The following is a 20,163-nucleotide window of genomic DNA, read 5'->3' as shown; positions in this document are numbered from 1 at the left end:
GCTGATAAAAATTCCTTTTCTATTGTGGGCCTATGAAGCCCACCTTATCTGCTTTATTTTATTGCAACAGAAGTTTGCATTATAACAAAAAGGAGACTTTGTTTGCATTTGACGATCCCACCCACAAAATAAACTGCAGATATCTATATTACTAAAAGTCTGATCTTGACCACTTCCTGTAGTTCTGCATATTGATTTTAGATCCCCCTCCACTGCGCAGGACAAGAGGATTTTTCCCATTGAAAAAAATAAAAGAGTTATTAGTGTTTAAAAAATGTTGAGATTCTCTCTCCTGAAGGCCACGCCCCTTCCAGAGGGACTATAAAACCCAGAAGTGTTAAGTGCCTCAGTCAGTCTTTGCAAGATGGCGGAGCGAGAGGGTCACGTCTCAGTCTGAGCTGTGAATAACACTGAACACATGTCTACTAAACTGTGAGTGGATTTACTACCCTTAATGTTGTTTGAAAATATAGTTTGGAAATGTTAAAGCTGTGTTGCCTTTGGTTTGGAAATGCTGAAGGTGTGTTGCCTTTGGTTTGGAAATGCTAAAGCTGTGTTGCCTTTGGTTTGCAAATGCTAAAGCTGTGTTGCCTTTGGTTTGCAAATGCTTAAGCTGTGTTGATTTTGGTTTGGAAATGCTAAAGCTGTGTTGCCTTTGGTTTGGGAAATGCTGAAGGTGTGTTGATTTTGGTTTGGAAATGCTAAAGCTGTGTTGCCTTTGGTTTGGAAATGCTAAAGCTGTGTTGCCTTTGGTTTGGAAATGCTAAAGCTGTGTTGCCTTTGGCAAAATATATTTCATATGGTTCTTTTTATATGTTTGCGAATGGATAATTGGAAATTGCATTTGTGAGCTGATGGAGTGTGGAATTCAACTTTGCGTCACTGACTAATCTGTGACCTTCATTACTTTTTTTAAAGTCGTCCTCTGGCAAAACTGGCATTTACTGTCCATCCATATGGTTTTGAATTTTATGGCTTGCTAAACCACTTCAAAGGCCAGTTAAGAAATAACTACATTGGTGGGCCGGGCATTACATACGGGTCAGTTCAGTTGAGAGGGGAAGATTTGCTTCACTGAGAACATTAGCAACCCATAAAATGGTCATCTACTGTTGGAAGTTCAGAATAGTAAATGGGTGACCATGTCAAAGAGGTAGAAGAGACAGAGGCAGGAAATGCAGGAGTCTCTAGGATATGTGCCACACTCAAATCAATACTTTGCAGTGGAGGTAAGGAAAGGACACTTCACTACACAAGTTCTTCAAGGTCATGTGCTGATTCAAACTATCTTCAGCTATTTCAGTAATGACCTTCCCTCATCATTAGGAATTAGGGGGAGATATTTATTGATAGTTGCACAAGACATAATTCAACTCACAATTTCTCAGAATCTAAACCGGGTGCAGCCATGGATTGATAGGTAGCAATTCTCAGTTGTCCCACTAAAGTGCCAGTAGGACAACTCTTAACAACCGAGTGCCTTGCCATTTAGCTTTGTCATCTAATGGCAAATCCACCAGCAGTAATATGCTTGGGCAACCACAGACCAAATTCACATGGAGCAGCCACATAAATTGTGTGCCTATAAGTGCAGGTCAAAGACTGGGTAACATACAGTAAATAACTCTCCTCCTCCTTTACACCCCAAAACATTTCCACAATATAAAAGGCCTAAGTCGGGATTGTGATGGAAGACTCGGCACATTGCTGGATAAGTGCAGCTCCAATAACGCTCTGTTAGCATACACAAAATAGCCTGTGACTGCCCCCTTATTCACCACAATGCATTCATACTTTTGACCACTGTTGCCCTTTGCAAAACTAACCTTGTTTACTTGCAAAGGTTATTCTGGCAGCACCTCAAGTCAATGACATCTGGTAGATGTCATGGACTTTCACCTAAATTTTATTTATCTTGGGGTAACAGACAAGGATGTGCCCTTTCTCCAATGTTATTTGCTTTAGCCATAGATCCTCTTGCCGAGAGTATTAGGTCCCATTCAGGCATTTATGGATACAATACCAAATATACCACCAATAAAATCTCGTTATATGCAGATGATGTACTTTTATACATTACTAATCCCTAAGTTAGTATTCCAAAAGTTCTAAACATTATAAAACAATTTGGTTCTTTCTCTGGATACAAAATAAATTGGAATAAAAGTGAAATCATGCCAATAAAAGAACAAGACCCTTCTCAACTCCAACAATTCTCCTTTCAGAATTGTTACTGAAAAGTTCAGATATCTTGGAATTTACGTGACTAGAAAGTATTCCTCTCTGTTTAAAATAAACTTCCCACCATTATTCACTAAACTATATGCATACATTCAATTTTGGAAAACACTTTCTATCTCCCTTATTGGATTAAATGCCATAAAGATGATCTTCCTTCTGCAACTTTTATATTTATTTCAATCAAACCGATATACCTCCCTAAAAGCTTTTGTTTTTAAATTAAATTGACTCTATTGTCACTAACTTTATTTGGGACTACAAAACCCATAAAATACACAAAAGACATTTGTGCAAATCAAAGAAAATGGAGGATTAGCTTTACCCAATTTTCTTTTTTACTACTGGGCAACTAATATTAAAAATATAACTTTCTGGTTGGATGATACATGTCAACATGTAAATCGGTTAAAAATGGAGATGGAAGATTGTTGGCCTTTGAGTCTAGGCTCGATCCTCCTATATCCAATACACTTGAATAAGTCAACGTAAGAGCAAAATCTGATAATACATAGTACTATCTGTATCTGGAAACAGCTGAAATTCAGTCTTAAATTGAGAAACATGTCTCTCCTTCTTCCTATTGCAAACAATCCCTCGTTTAAACCGTCTACTTTAGATATGGTGTTTGTTCAATGGAAAATTCCACCAGGTTTGGACAGGTGGAGGTAGCCCGGGATTGGCAGATGCTGGTGGATGTGGACCAACGGCTTACTGTTCCATTAGAGATAGCCATCACCAACTATAGGCCTGATCTTGTGCTCTGGTCGAACTCTCAGCACATGGTGTATTTTGTGGAGCTCACAGTCCTTTGGGAGGATGCTGTGCAGGAAGCCTTTGAAAGAAAGAAACTGCGATATACAGAGCTTGCAGCGGAGGCAGAACAGCGGGGCTGGAGAGCTAAGATCTGCCCGGTAGAAGTTAGATGTCGAGGATTCATGGCAACATCTACCTTAAGACTGATGAAGGGCCTGGGGATGAACAGACAAGCCCTACGCCAGGCCATCAAAGAAATATCACGGGTAGCAGAGCGGAGTAGCCAGTGGCTCTGGCTGAAGAGGAAAGACCCCATTTGGTCTCCCAAATAATCGACTAGACAGATGCAGACGGGTGGTTCTTGGACGTCAGAGTGCACCGCTGAGCCTACTGGAGACGTCGTTGGTTCAATCAGCGAAACGTCGATGAAAGTAGGTGCCCACTTGATAACCCCAATGACGTGTCTGGCTAGCCTTTCTCAACATCGGAGGAGCATAGGTGAGTGCAGAAGGCTCCCATCACCATTGGATATTTGGCATTTTGGACTTTTAACATCTAGTCCTGTGTATTTGTAAACATCTAAGGTTGCCTTTCCCTTTCATCTTCTGTCAGTTCTCAATACCCACAGAAATGATCTGCTTTTCCTTTTAGTATCCTGCCACCGGTTCCTGTCTATGTGTCTATCTCCCTTGTCAATGCGTCTTTTCTATCCTAGTCTCTTTGTGTCATTCGTGCTTTATCTTTTTTCAACCTCCCACCTCCTTATATCTACTCTCACTTTGAGACAATGAAGAAGGGTCTCGACCCGAAACGTTACCTATTCCTTCGCTCCATAAATGCTGCCTCACCCGCTGAGTTTCTCCAGCATTTTTGTCTACCTTCGATTTTTCCAGTATCTGCAGTTCTTTCTTAAAGATTGAGGCAATGAGCCTCTTTTTTGGTTCGGATCAACAATCAGTTGTCACTTGGATTTTAAAATTAAAATGCCTACATTAGAAGTATAGCACCTGGTGGCATTTACTATTTATGCAGCTGTGAGTAGAAATGAGGGTTTTCAACTGGATTTGTGTAAGCAGTAAAGTCACTGTCTCATGTTTAACACCATCTGGATGCTTGTGTGAGTAATTGTTTAAGGAGCAGACAAACAGAGTAGACAACATACCAGGCCACATAAACTGTGTTGTGCATTTAGCCCATTTTTGTTCATATCATTTTAGTTCAGTGATACAACGTGGAAACCAGCCCTTTGAGTTTGTAGCTGACCAATGATCACCCGTACACTAATTCTATCCTATACACCAACGACAAATTCCAAGTCAATTAACCTACAAACTTGCACGTCTTTGGAATGTGGGAGGAAACCGGAGCTCCTGGAGAACACCCATGCAGTGACAGGGAGAACGTACAAACTCTGTACAGACAGCGCCCATAGTCAGGATTGAGCCCGGTTCTCTAGCACTGTAAGGCAGCATCTCTGCCACTGTGCCGGTTATTGAATTGACCACTCTGGAAAAACATTGTGCCAGTCGATTAGAATTAGTTCAAGATGAGAATATAATTCCAGATAATATTTTTCATGCTTATGTGAAATCTGGAGGACTTCTGTCACTTATATTACTATCTTGATTGACGTGTCAAAATCTCAATTGCCGAACCTGGCTATGTGGATACAGGTGACGGGGGCAGGGGGGTTAATAGGCAGATGGGTGGACAGAGATGAAAAGGAGACAAAGGGATGTCAGTTAAGGAGAGAAGTGGAGTGAAATGTAGCCAGAGGGAGGGGTATGCAAAATAAATGTAAACTGCTTAATGGCTTTTGGAAAAGGTTGTACTTGCCTTTTCTCTCATTCATTAGAATGGGATCCAGCGTTTGGTGTAGACTCTGAGTTGACATTGTAGCCTGTGAGCTGGTAGAAGTGCCTGCTACCCATCTAATGCCATGAAGAATCTATTGAAATGGAGCAGGGATCACCCACAACCTAGGTAGCATGATGGAAGATGCTACTGCTAGGTTAGGCTCATACCAACAATTGGAGAAACATGGCTATGCCTCGAGCGTCAGAGCTGGCATTGGGCCAGAAGATGTAATTCATTATGTAGTTAATTCAAATGTTTTCAAGCAATTATTGTGGCAGTGACTGGAGTTTGGTTAGCATACAATGACAATCGGCAGGTTAATATTGTTTGCACTATATTCTGATCAACTTCTTGATGTTTCGCCTTCAATACAAAATACAGTGTGATTTTATATTTGTATGTGTTCTGTGTCCTGTGATAATTATGGTATGTGTTTGGGGCATGAATATAATGACGGGTTCCTTTGGCGATTTATTGTTTTAATCAGCACTGCATAAACATTTATAGGAGTAATTTCAGTATCCTGACAGGTTGTAGATTAGATTTAGGAATGCATTGTAAATGGTAGATGCAAAGTAGAGAATCAGTGGTTTAATAAAATAAATCAGTGGCATCTCAGTCCTCAAGACCCACCCACCAGTCTTTAAGTCACATATGGGGTTGAGGTGCTGAACCTAAATTGTTTATTTTCCATATAGTACCAATTCTGAAAAAAGTGTTCAGATTAAATTGTACCATTTTGGTTTTTGATGAAAAGCTTTTGTTTAAAATTACTTTATCACAGATCGGGTCTGCTGATTTGAAGCTTGTCATGCTCGTTCATAAATATGCTTATTATCTTTTTTGAATATCCTTATGTCTATTCTCCAGTGAATGATGTGAACTAAACATTTTGGAATGAATTGGGAGCATTTTGAATATTTGTCTTTAAGCATTTTAATTTCTCTAGTGTTGCTGTAACATTTTATCTTTGCTTTTCTTTTATATTTTAATTCATTTATTTAGATTGTAAGAAGTCCATTACATTAATATTTTTCAGTCACTGCTTGCATTATTTACAGCTACTGTATTAAAGTGTACAGGTTGTAAAATTTAATGTTTTTCAGTAGTTGGAATTATATAATCGAGACAGTGATGCTTTCAGAAAAAGGGATAGATAACTGCAAAATACTAAGTGATTCAGAACAAAATGTGCATAATTTCAGCTATGAAACACAATATAATCACAGCATTAAGCATCTCAGGGACTCTTGTTTTAACAAGATTGAAGATAAAAATTGCACACAGGCTAAGGCCATTCCATTTTACAGTAAAGAAGGAAACTTATGAAAAATTCCCCACATGCAAGATTCAAAATTCCCAGGAGATGTTGAGAAAGGTCAACCAAGCAGCAAATTGCAGCATTAAGGATGTATGAAAATGTAAGCTGCCTCTAGCAGACTCATTTGCTGTCCAGAAAAACTGGAATAATTGGGTTCCTTTGATCTCCATTTACTTGGAAAAAATTTTAAGTGAACAGATTATAGTTAAACCGAGATGTTCAGTAAAGGATTTGCATGTTGATTAATTACAGTCATGTGTCGTTTCTCCTGATGTAGGTCTACTGAAATTAACTATTCCTCTTGGTTCCCCTTGAGTGAATACAGAATCTGAGAAACTGCCCCTTTGGGGTAACACTGGGAAATTATTAATTTTAATTTTCTGTAACTCCAAGGGGTTGGTTATTGCGGTGGAGACAATCCTTTTCATGCTACTGGAGGAAATGGTGAGGGAATGCACAGGAGGGAACAACTGCATGCAATGTCAGAGCGTAATGAATCATGTTGTAAATGTGCTTGATCCAATACCTGCTTCGGATGAAGAGCACAGATTCCAGCTGCAAAAGTGGATAATTTAGAAACCACTTATAACTCTGGATGGGCCCAGGCAACATGGAAGTCGGAAGCAACAAGTTGAGTATATCAACTATGCCCAATGCCTTTATTTAGAAACGAGGAACTGCAGTTGCTGGTTTACAAACAAACAACACAAAGTGCTGGATTAACGCATTTGTTATTGCTTTTCAGTATCCGGGGGACCCTTGTGCCTCCAATTCACCAGACGACTCACCGCTATTCTAAATGAAGTATGTTGCAAACATGTGATGCCTCAGTCCATGTTTTGAAGTATGAAATTGGTTGATTAGTCTTTTATTCCTCCCAATCTCCTTCCCCATTTGCTTTAAGGCACAGACCTTTTGATGGTTTCCCTCCTCCTGGTGTGTGAAATTGACTCCTGAAGGGAGCTGTGGATACAGAAAATAAATCCTGGAATATATATTTTTAAAGGCTTTTTTTAAAAGTGGTGCTGTCCCAAAGGAAATGAAGACCATTTTTAGATTATAAACCAGTAAGAGTCAAATAGCGTATCCCACGAAAACTCATTTCATAAATTTCTTATCCATTTTATTCCCCATGGTGGTGGACTTGCTGCCCAATGATAGAAGGCTGTAGTCCAGTGGACCATTCTATGAGTTTTTCCAGAGGGCACGCCAGCTGGAACACAGGACCACTACTTTATTATTCATTATAAGGAATTTTTACTGGCAAACTTGGAAATTATTGCTCATCCTAATTGTCTGAACTGTTCCAGTGTATAAAAGGTGTTGAGCCTGGAATTCCAGCATCCACACCCATTGACAAGGGAAGAATGGTGACTCATTTCTGAGACAGTATGATGTGAAATTCAGAGAAACTTGTGGGTGTGTTCGTGCAAGCTGGCGTTTCTGTTTTAGGCCTGGTAGATAGTAAGTGTCCTGGGCGTGGGTAATTCTGAAAAAGCCAGGGCGAGTCACTAAAGTGCATCTTACAGATAATGCAAACTGTGACCGTTAAGTGCGGATGGTGAATGACGTACCAGTCAAGAAGATTCTTTTTTTGGTGTTGTTGAAACTCTCTGGCAGCAACCAGAGTGAATACCCCATGACATTCAAGCCTTGCGCCTTGTCGGTTGGTGGAAACTCTTTGGGGAGAGAAAATAAGTCAATCATTTTTAGAGCATTTCACATTCAACTGTTGTTTTTAACGTAGTACTTGTTGGCTGGTTTATTTAAGCCTGTAATCAGTGGTTACCACCACCCCTGCCTCACTTCCTCCTAGGATGGGGACGATAAGATATCTGGAGGGAGCAAGACTGTTAAATATTAAGGGAAGGAAGTAGGTATCTATCTTGTTGAAGTCGACTGCTGCCTGGCACTTGTTTCGTTGTTTTTTCTCGGTATTCTCAAGATTATCCATAAAAGTTATCTAGGTCATTAGGCATGGACTACTTTATTTATTATGAAATTTATTCTTGAACATTTCCTTATCTCTCGACCCGAAATGTCACCTATTCTTGTACTGCAGTGATGATGTCTGACCTACTGAGTTCCTTCAGTTTTTTGTTTCTGTCCCAATTTATGTGGATTAGTTTCCTTGGGTACTTTAGTGTTTGTGGTTTATTCCAAGAAATGTTATTAAAGGTTTCAAAGGTATTTTATTGTCACATGCACCAATTAAGGTACAATGATATTCGTACTACCATACAGCTATCTATACTATTACTAAAACTCTCATCTTGTCCTCTTCCGGTTTGCGGTTTTTAAAAATTTGTGCAAAAACAGTACCCTATATCGCTAGGATTTTTTCGCCACCTTACTCGCTTTTCTCCTCTGCTCCAAGCGCTCCAAGTTTTGTTCCGATCGGTGGAATATTACAAATGTTATGAAGTTTTAAAAGATTATGAGATCAGCAGATCGGTCTTCCTGCCTGTCAGTCACCATGAAGGCACCCATGAGGAGAATAAAGTCCCGGAGGCGGGGCTGAGTCAACAAGCCGTGCTTATCAAAGATCATAGAGTGAAGTGCGTGGCCTTTCATCATGCTCTAGCTTTGTTTACACTGCGAGAAGCATAATGGAAGTCTGGTCGGGTTTGCTAAAATGGCGGACGTCCCGCTCCGTTCCGCACTACATGTCAGTCCATTGGATTTTGCAGGAGTGGTATGATGGGCGTTTGACAGCTCTTGCCCTATGCTGGCTGGAGTTTATAAAGATGAGGAGGAATCTCATTGAAACTTACCGAATACTAAAATGCCTGGATAGAATGGATGTAGAGAGGATGTTTCCACTAGTGGGAGAGTCCAGAACCAGAGGGCACAACCTCAGAATAAAAGGACGTAATTTAAGAAAGAAGGTGAGGATGAATTTCTTTAGCCAGAGTGTGGTGAATCTGTGGAATTAAGGCCAAGTCACTAGGTATTTTTAAGGGGAGGTTTAAAACCTCTTGTGGTTTATTCCAAGAAATGTTATTAAAGGTTTCAAAGGTATTTTATTGTCACATGCACCAATTAAGGTACAATGATATTCGTACTACCATACAGCTATCTATACTATTACTAAAACTCTCATCTTGTCCTCTTCCGGTTTGCGGTTTTTTGCTCCGCTCTATGATTTTTGGTGCTGATTGAGTCCACAAGCCGTGCTGAGTGAGCCCGCAAGAGTGGGGTCGGGGAAGCCGCTGTGTGGAGTTGGGGAAGCCTCTGTGTGGAGTCGGGGAAGCCGCTGAGTGGAGCAGGGAGGTGCGGTGTGGTGCCACGGCGCCAGAGGCCGCTGAGTGGAGGCCCTCTCCCTCCCCCCCCCCCACACACACACGCCCCTCCCCCCACACACCCACACACCCACATCCCCCCCTTTACCCCTCCCCCATTCCATTTTTTTAAACAATTTTTTTTCCCTTCCTTGGCTCTTTCCCTCAATCTATTTATGCCCCTTCCTTTTCATGTCTTGCCAAGGCTACTCAGCATTTCATTTTCTTCTTTACAATCTGGAGGCTCGCTGTACTCGGCAACAAAAATTCGACACAATTATGGTTGCACATTTGTCTGTCTATAATGCTAAGTAGGACAAAGCAAAGAATGAGATTTCAGAGCACTGATACCTTCTTGCTGTTTGGGAAATAGGGTGAAGTTACAGCATTTGAGTTGCATTTACTACTGTGGAGGTGCTGCTATTAAACTGCATAGCTGAAAACATTTGTATTAATTGGCTAAGCAGACTGAGATGCATTTTGTATGGCTTTTACACATGGCAAACTGCCATTTGACCTGTCTTCACCAAATATGTGATTTGCTCCGTACCCCTCTTCATCTAATTCTACCAGCATGTCGCTTAATTTCTTTCTGGCTTCTTATATGTATCTGTCCAATTTGCCTCAACCATGCAATATCTTGGAGAGTTCCACACTCTCTTCACTGTTTAGATAAAGTTTTTCTTGTATTATTGTTTATAAGATCAAAAGTCTAAGGAGCTTGTGGCAATTTGGCCCATAGAGTCTACTCCACCAGTCATTCATGGCTGATCTATCTTTCCCTCTCGACCCCATTCTCCTGCCTTCCCCCATAACACTCAACACCTTTACTATTCAAGAATCTGTCAAACCTCCCCTTAAAAATACCTAGTGACTTGGCCTTAATTCCACAGATTCACCACACTCTGGCTAAAGAAATTCATCCTCACCTTCTTTCTTAAATTACGTCCTTTTATTCTGAGGTTGTGCCCTCTGGTTCTGGACTCTCCCACTAGTGGAAACATCTTCTCTACATCCATTCTATCCAGGCATTTTAGTATTCGGTAAGTTTCAATGAGATTCCTCCTCATCGTTATAAACTCCAGCCAGCATAGGGCCAGAGCTGTCAAACGCCCATCATACCAAACCAACCCTGGGAACATTCTCATAATCCTCCTCTGGACCCTCTTCAGTGCCAGCACATCCCTCCTCAGATATGGGGCTAAAAATGCTCTCAATACTCCAAATGTAGTCTGACCAGTGCATTATAAAGCCTCAGCATTACATTCTTGCTTTTATATTCTTGTACTCTCAAAATTAATGTTAACATTGCATTTACCTTCCTTGTTAGCGATTCAACTTGCAAATTAACCTTTTGGGAATTCTGTACCAGCAAGTTCCTTTGCACTCTGATTTCTGAATCCTCTTCCCATTCAGAAAATCTTTATTCCTACTGTTAAAGTGCATGATCGTACATTTTGCAATGCTGTATTCCATTTGGCACTTATTTGCCCGCACTCCCAACCTGTCCAAGCCTTTCGACTCCCTGCTACCTCTGCACTACCTGCGCCTCCACCTATCATCGTATCATCTGGAAACATGGCCACAAAGTAATCAATTCTTTCATCCAAATCATTAATATACCACGTGAAGAATAGCGGACCCAAAACCGAACCCCGGCGGAACACCGCTTCTCACTGGCAGCGAACGAGAATAAGCCCCCTTTATTCCCACTCGTTGCCTTCTGCCATTTATGCAACTTTCTATCAAAACCTTATCAAAGCTTTCTGAAAATCCAAGTAGATCTTCCTAGTAATTCCACCTGCCCTCTCTAGCAACCTTAGTACCACAACCTAGTACCACAGCTAAAACAGCAACATGTTTGGCAGCGCCAGGAGAAAAAGAAACGGGAGTTAACACAGCAGATTTTTATTCTGTAAATACAAGGAACTGCAGATGTTGGCTATTTAAAAAAAAACACACAAAATGCTGGAGTGACTCAGTGGACAGTGTCTCTGGAGAACATGGATAGGTGATGTTTTGAGTGGGGGCCCTTCTTCAGACTTGACTGAAGAAGGGGCCAACATAAAACGTTGCTTATCCATGTTCTTCAGAGATGCTGCCTGACCAGCTCAGTTACTCCAGTGCTTTGTGTCAGGTTTTCACTGATTCCTTCCTATTAATACTACTTGACCTATGGGGAATATACAAGAATTTACATTTTGTGTTTTTTTTTTTAATTTCCTGCATTTACAGTTTTTTTTATTTCGTATACTTACAATATAGGACTTTCATTTAATGATAGCTGTACTTCATTTATAGTGTGCTTGGTTCAAGCGTTTCATAAATTAAATGTTGCCGGTTTGCTCATTTGTATGGTGTAATCAAAAAGCATGTGGCATTTGCTTGAGCATATGCACAGTGGAAAAATTGGCTTTCTTTTTGCATTCTTATGGGAGCTGTTTAACAAACCTGACTTGTATTGCAAGTGATATTTTCAATATTGAAGCCAAGTTTCTGGAAGGGGGCGTACAGACCAAACCACTGTAATACTAAAGTGTGCTCGAGTCTTTTACTGTTCGTTACTGATAAAATTCTCATCGCCAGTAGCCAATGTGTGACTATTAATAGATGACCCAAATATTTTGCACTTCAAAACATACGTGCTGTGTGTCCAACTCAATTGGAATGTTTAATTAGACTCTAGATCATTTTCCCGCATTCCGTTTATGGAGATTAATTTAACGAATCCAAAGGAAATGTAAATTAAACTTCTGCCTCTATTACTTTTGTTTAAACCGCAAAGGATTTATTTTTACACCAGTCTCCTACTCTACAAATAGACTTCTCTAATTGTTGATTAGGTCTCTGTAATGTAGGCAGTTTATTTGTCATTTTGTGCCCCTTTATTTCAAACATTCATATTGATGTTGCTTGACTTTTGGCATCATCTGCAGGTAGTGCATTGGGCGAATCTGCAGTGTGATATTGTGGGGAGTTGGCATGTTTGTTCTGAAATGGCCTGTTCTTGATACCTAATCATTCTCCTTAATTCATAATTAATAAAAGTGCAGCATTGACATGAGGACCTTTTTGATAAATTTTTGTGCCTTAATTTTTACATCAATTGTGAAATTGAAGTTGGCTTTTGAAACCTAAGACAGGTATGTAATATCGTTTTCCACTGACCTTTGCGAAATTGTAATTTAGTTTTGATTGGCTTTATGAGCAGCATTTTTTTATCTTTTCCCTTCCATTTTCCATTTTTAGAAAACGACGAAAGAGGCTGCGATGGTCAACAGAATGAAAAAACTGTACGAAGCACCTTGACGGCTTTAAGAAACTTCAGAGAGTTCCTCCTTTCCAAATATCCACACGAAAATCGGGAAATCCAATTCATTCCCTGTGCGGAACTTAATGAATACCTAGCTTCGTTCTTTGTGGATGCCAGGCAGAAAGATGGTTCTGAGTACGAGCCCAACAGTTTGGCCAACTATCAGTGTGGACTTGAAAGGTACTTAAAGGAATACAAATATGGGTTCAGTATAACAAGAGATAAGGAATTCAGACGCTCCCAGGAAGCACTTAAGCAGAAGCAGCTTGAGCTGAGAGGCAAAGGGAAAGGGAACAAACCACATAAATCAATGAAACTGACTTTTGCCGATGAGCTCATCCTACGAAAAAGAGGTTTGCTAAGCAGATATAACCCTGAAGGTCTGCTCAACCTCGTGTGGCTAAACAACACTAAAGCATTCGGGCACTGTGCAGGGTTTCACAGTTCCACACTAAAATGGGGCGATATCAGACTGCACGTTACTGAGACAGGCTTGGAGTATCTGGAATGGGAAATCATAGACCATTCTGATGCACAAGGGAAATGCCAGAGAGCAGGAACGGAGTGCAGAATATACGCCACGCCGCATTCTTCACAGACATGCCCAGTGCAGGACTACAAGGAGTACGCACAAAGACGCCCTCCAGCTATGCGTTACGAAGATGCCCCCTTCTATCTGTCCATCAAGCCAGTCTGCAATCTGGCTGCACTTTACTGGTACAATAGTCAATCCCTTGGGAAGAATAAGCTCTCAAAAATGGTCAAAACTATGTGCGAAAAGGGGAATATTCCAGGGAGGAAGACCAACTTTAGTGTTTACCAGAGCTGTAGTTCTCTGTCTGAAGCGCAAAGCAACCAGTTGGTCCTGATATGTAACAATCTGAGCCAGCAAGCTGCCCAGTCAATGTCTGGTCTCAACAACGCAGGCAACTTTTATCATCTCCGGTTCTTTTGACTCTTCCTCTGATACAGCCTAACGGAACTTTACTTTTTGGAATTTTTAAAATTATTTTATATTGTCCTCTATGTCCTCTTGCAATTTTATAGACTCCAATTATTCATCAGTCACAGATAGGTATAATTTTTAAATTCTGTGAATGAATGATGTCTCGAGATAGAGCGCATTAAAAAATCAGCGATGAATTGTACAGTTAATGATTCTGTTAAAACCATTTCTTAAAGAAAAATATGCACTGATGTGTCAGCCTGGATTTTCTGTGGACATCATGAACATAAATCTCTCTCTTGAAATATTTTAATTCTGTGAAGATGTTCAATCTTTTTTATTATATTTCTCAACGTCTTCTCATGATTCGTAAGAAGGACGGTTTTCCATACAGATTTTCTAAATGTGCACCCACTTTATTCATTTCTTTAACAGATGTCCCTGTATATCAGTTATAAGCTTTGAAGAAGGATTACAAACGTTCAGCAACACCAATCTGCAGATTTAATTAATAAATCTCCAGATTGGCGTTGCTGAATGATGGATGCGAACCTGGAGATTTAATTCACAAACCTCCAGATAGGTGAAATGAAAATAATATTTTTGAACAATTTTGCCAGAGACCCAAAGGTTTGGTAGCGTCTTTCCAAAGCTGCAGTATTAATTCTGTACCCAGTATTAATTCTGTTCTGTTTTAAGGCATTTCTTATTGTCAGTGTTTTATCTCTTTCCCAATGCCCCATGCACCCCCTTTACACCCTTACACTGTTTCTGCTCCCAAGTCCTTGATCTAGTGTTTTAGATGTTCCAAGTTTGCCAACTTTGAGGTTATGCTATTTTTATAATTGAGAGTAGTTAGCTGACTCTGAGATCCTCTTAGGATTTTGGTTCATATTTCCTTAACAGTTAAAGTAACAAGTGATTAAAAAAGATCAGATTGAACATTTATTTTTTAACAAGTTGATGATTAGCAATTATATTTAAATGTGTTCAGAGTTTGGGGGCCACTGTCAATGGCCTATGGAATTCAGTTGTATCCAACTGTATGGACCAGGTGATCTACTCCCATTGCATCTGACCTAGAAACAGCGCAATATATATATTTAGGACGATGTTAGACAGGGTAAAACCTGAATCACAACAGACTAGTATCTGAACATTCTCTTCATGTGATGCTTGCACAGTACTTTATGCCTCCTGTCATTTTAACTTTCTCATCATCTAATTATCTTGATACCGAGGAAGAAATTCAATGTCCTCGTAACTTTGTGTTGTAAATGCACAGTTTATATCTGTCTATTTTATTTCATTAGCCTCTGTATACTTGAAAATAGCTATTTGGTTTGGGATTTTTTTTTTTAGGATTATTTAAGTCACAGGTTTTGAATGTTTCTTCTGATGACGATTTGCAGTTATAACTAGGCTTCTCACACATAAGTATATTTGTTGGAGCTAAATCTGGTGTGAAATTCAGAACCTGATACTATGTTCACATCAGTGAAGGATTGGCAGACTATCAGTTTGTATTAATAGTATAGTCATTAGTGAAGTTTAAAATGAAGTAGACCTTTGTGCAGGACACTTTTACTTTCTGTAGAAATTTATCGAGCCAAATGTGGCATCTGTTAATTCTTTCTGTGCAAATTGGCCTATTTTAAAGTTATTGAAAGGAAATGTTTCCACCATAATAATGTGCCTAATAAAGCTTTTCTAAATGAAAAGTCAAAACTTACTGGGGGGGGGGGGGGGAGATAAAGTGGAATTGGGGCTGTTAAATTGAACCATTTGCATCAATGGAATTTATTGTTTCAATGAATATGCAAAGATTACTTAACAAGGAGACTGTTAGGAACAACATTTTACTCAAAAACTAATACATAGAAGTTGATGTATTTCGCTAATTGATCCCTTTAGCATCTAAACACTAGAATTTAATTGGAATCAAGATGAATTGAGAAATGTACCCATAATTGTAATGCACTTCCAATTCTGCAGGAAATCAGTTTGATTCCAAATCTTTCACAAATTAGGTGTTTTGAAAGGTCAAAGGATATGAAGGGAGAAAATAACCCGTTCTTGTTTTAGTTTAGGTTGTGGTCAATCTGAGAGTTCTGTATGACTAGATCTTGACCCGTGTTTGAAATTCTTTACAATACTGTGAAACTCTAAAATCACTGCCTAAAGTGTAGTTTAGTTATTCATGATAATTTGTGAATTTTTCTTTTATTAGAATAGTGTGTGGATAAGCCATTACATAATGTCCTCCATAATTTTTAAACTTTATTGCATGTACAGTTGTTTTTGGTTTTTGCTTTATTGTTAGTTTTCATAATGTAGCAATGTTACAAAATTTTGAGATTTTAAAAATCAAGTCTGCAATTTATCCCATCAGATAAAGCATAAAAAGAAGTTTAATTTGACACCTAATTCACTTTCATATCTTCAGTATTAAAAAAGTTACGGCCATTTTCATACTCTGAAATTGGCATCTTGTTCCCTATTGCTTTTCCATTGACTTAACGCAAAAGCTGTGATCAAGGACAGTCAAATGGCCATAACTTTATTAAAAATTAAGAGAACTGAAAGAAATCTTCAGTTATTGTAGATTGAAGCATTCTGAAACAAATATTAAACAATCTTACTTGGATTACCTCAAATTAAAGCATATAATTAGTTAGTTACCCAATTGTAGCTAATTCCAAAATTCAATTATGAGATCTAAACATCTATCCATTTCTTAAGAAAAGATTTACATTTTTAAATAGCCTAAATGTCCAAATAACATTCACACAAGAATTCACAATATAACATGATTTTAAAATCTCATTGTCATAAATTTATAGGCCAAATGGAAGGAATTTAGTGTTTAATTGCTGTAAATTAATGGCCATTTAAATCATCTCGCGAGTGGGATTTTGTGGAACGCGCTGATTTGAAACGTTGCGGTTGCAGTGAATTTGAACCCCATGTCGGCATGAAAAATTCTGCCGGTTCGGATGGGCTCCAAGTCACCTTCCCGCAACTTAAAATTTTGATTAAAAGCATCTTAAGAAGTCATTTTTTAATGTAAAAATAAACAGCCTACCTTGCCTCCCCTACGTGAGATCCGTCCCGTTGTCGGCGTTCACGGCTTTAGAACATGATTTTTAATTTACTCTAACAATTAAATGATTCAGCGCTAATTTTAATAAACTTAATAAAACGGCAGTCGAAGCGATTTTTCTTTAGCAACTAAACAGTCTAACAGAGATCGATTTGAATAGGCTGCAGAAAAATCGCATTTTAAACCCGCCCCCCCTCTCAAAGGCGCCAAAGTCGCGCACACGGGCAGCGGCAGAACTGCAGCGCTGCTGAAGGTAAGTTTTGTAACATACCTACATAATGTAATGCTTGTTTTGCCCTGTAGCTAGCCCTAAGTAGTACGGTACTTGTTAAAGAATAATATTATTTTTCCCAGTTTATGTGCTTCCCAAAGGATTAAAGAGCAAATAGTTGCCCACTTTAGCTTGTGCTTAGAATTTTTTTTTAAACTTAGTTGGTGAAGGATTACAGTTTCTTGGGCTTCTGTTCCTTGAAGGTACCAATAGTCAGGCAGCCTGTTTGTTCATGATGATCCACGCAAACCTATGTGTGCGACATTGACTAGAACTTGGATAAACGGACTTTTTGCAACTAGCTCAATGAGTCAATCCAGTTAACATCCATCCAAGCCACTCCTGTCTTGATCTCCGATTGATGCTGTGTTACCTAATCTTAGATTGGGATCAGAAGATATAAACAGGAGTGGACCATTCAGCCCCTTGAGCTGTTTCCACCACTCACTTGTCATGGCTAATTGATACCTTAATACTATCCACCTGCCCTGGTTCTAGATCCCTTTGTGCACTGTTACCCAGCACAAAACTAACAACCGTTTTGTTTGAAAAATTACTTTGAGGTGCTGTGGATGACTTTAATTGGTGCAGTGGATTACAAGTGTATCTAGTCATGGTAATTGGCCGTCTTATCCATAAATGGAAATGTTTGCGTTTGGATTACAAAATGTTCAGGTTCATCTCCAGATCTCTCCGCGACTTCAACGCATCTCATCATAGCTCCTGCAAATAATGGTCACATGGATTACCTCCCAAATATTAACTGCAGCCTGTAATAACTATACCCCTGAAATAGAATTGACACTCTCAGTAGGAAAAAGAAAGAAATGTACAGTCATGGTAAAGCAGTTTTAAGCCCTTTGAAAAATATTTTGTTTTTTGACTTGATCGCAGTTCATGGCATTTTTCTATTTTTATTACGTGCAATGATCCATAGAGCATTGCAGCCTCTTAAGAACTACATCTTGAGTTTATAAAACATTTTGCATGCAATAAAATATTTGAATATTTTGAAGGGGCAATTAGCAAACAGTTTCAATCCATGCTGCAAAAGAAGATTTTAATGGATGACCAGAAGCATGGTCAAAGGGAGAGATTTCAGGACAATGATGGAGGGCCTGCAAAGGGATTTAGATAATGATTGCCTCCTCTTGGACACTCAAAATATATTATCCATCGACTTATGTTGACTATGTTAGTTGTAGTTAGGTATGTCTGAAACCAGGGAGCCGTTATTCTAACAATTTCTAACTGCCTTCAAATCTTAACAGTTTTTTGCTGCTTGAAAACCTAAGCCCAGCCATTTTGTTAGGACACTTAATTTTACCAGATGGCCTACACACTATCACCCTTTCTACTGGAAGGAGAGATTCTTCTCATAGAACAGAAAATGCTGGATAACCTCAGCAGGTCAGACAGCATTTGTGCCAAGAAGATCAAGAGTTACCTTTCTGATTGATAACTTTGAACTGAGCTGTCTCCATCTGCTGCTTCACTTGTTGAGCATTGTCAGCATTTTGTTTTTATTTGATTTTCAGTATCTTATTTTAGATGTTTTCCATCGTCGTCAGCTGAAAAGATACTCTTTTGTATTTGGGTAACCAAAATGTTATCCTGTGATTTCAGGCATGTTATTCACCATTTGACTGTGGCAATGAATACAGCATACACAAACTATAAGATGTGCACAATCTGCACTCATTCATTATTCATTTCACAAGGTGCACCTTATGATTAAGTGACATTGAAATATTTCATTTCCACACCATATCCTGGCTTTCAAATGAAGGTTAACTTGGTTTTGTTTCAGAAAATAAAACTTGGATACTAAACAGTATTTTGTCAATGAAAGGTTGCTGTCTTGCCAAAAAAAACATGCAAATCTCTATGCATTTTGTTATCAAGTAGTATTGTTGCAGTGCAAACTTAGCATATTTTGTAGGTACTTTTATTTTCAAGAATGATTTGATATTTTTTAGACATTTTACCATTTGCTGCTAATAATCTATTAGTTACTCTTTTGGAAGTTTGGTATATCTCTCCCAATCAATTCTTTCATTGGATGTTTTGACTTATTGATACATGTGATGAATCAAACAAAAATGAACAGCAAAATAACGCATTTTCCTGCTACTTTGTAAGACTACGGGAATGGAGAGAAGCAGAACAGGTTGAAAAAGATATAATGTAACAGAGTGATGTCTTTATTCTAAACTTTCCCCACATTTCCTTGATAAATGCATACATCAATGAATAAATGTTTCACGATACACTGTATTCTGCTGAAATAGAACGAATGTGACATGCATTTGATTTTAATATTTCTTGTGTAGTGTGGCTGTCATTTCTTAAAGAGAATGTATTTAACTAATGTTCTTCAGTATTGTCAATTTGTTTTGTTGGAGTTGCTCAGATGAAAGAGATGTTGGGGTGGCACTTGCTTATTCACTATAGTGCTTACTATTCAAGATTTATCAAATTGATTGGTAGCTTAACATCTTAGCTGTTTATGGAGGAAAAATGTAACATCTCAAAAAACATGGAAACATATTTTTTAAAAACCCATGCATATTCCTTAAAACAAATCTGTTTTTAAAGTTGTTAATACGTGTCTGTTTGATTGTTGCATGCTACTTTGGAGTTTCTGTGTTTGTGGAAAATGAACTATTTGCCGGAAAATAAAGAATAAATCGATGACTTGGTTCAGTTTTGTTTTTATTTTATTGTTGCGCCTCTGAGTTAGGAATCATGCAGTTACGTTTATAGTAACATCTCCTGTACCTATATCATGTCATCAAAAATCTGTCATTGCGATAACAAATTATGCATTCTGATTGTGGCTCTCATGAAGGATCACGTAATAAAAATAATGACATTTTATTTGACTGAGTGTTCTTTTATTTAGCTGTCCCAAAGCAATTTTATCCAATGCAATAGTTGGGGTGTAATATTTGTCATTTAAAAAGTATTTTGTTTGGTGTCTGATACCTGTTCTATGAAGTGTTCATCTTAGCTTATTCAAAGGGCAGAATGGAAATCTGTTTTCAATGTTCACTTTTAAATCAAACTAAAATTCC

General features: G+C 38.7%; 1 protein-coding gene across 2 annotated transcripts in view; it reads left to right on the top strand.

Moving 5' to 3' along the window:
* Positions 1 to 20,163, top strand: part of LOC129695456 (uncharacterized protein KIAA1958) — a 96,433-nt gene that overhangs the window by 49,154 nt on the left and 27,116 nt on the right. The window contains exon 3 of one of the 2 annotated variants that reach the window (XM_055632430.1): positions 12,703 to 19,778. The exons of the other annotated variant lie outside the window; for it this stretch is intronic. Within the exon in view, the coding sequence (XP_055488405.1) occupies positions 12,703 to 13,721 (1,019 nt within the window). The 3' untranslated portion in view covers positions 13,722 to 19,778. Of the gene's footprint in view, positions 1 to 12,702; positions 19,779 to 20,163 lie in introns of those variants that run through there. 2 annotated transcript variants of the gene reach the window in all.

The sequence above is a fragment of the Leucoraja erinacea genome, chromosome 3 (assembly GCF_028641065.1).
Source record: "Leucoraja erinacea ecotype New England chromosome 3, Leri_hhj_1, whole genome shotgun sequence".
In the NCBI taxonomy this organism is placed as follows: domain Eukaryota; kingdom Metazoa; phylum Chordata; class Chondrichthyes; order Rajiformes; family Rajidae; genus Leucoraja; species Leucoraja erinaceus.
Note: the sequence above shows the minus strand (reverse complement) of the source record. Positions and strands in the feature narration are given on the sequence as shown.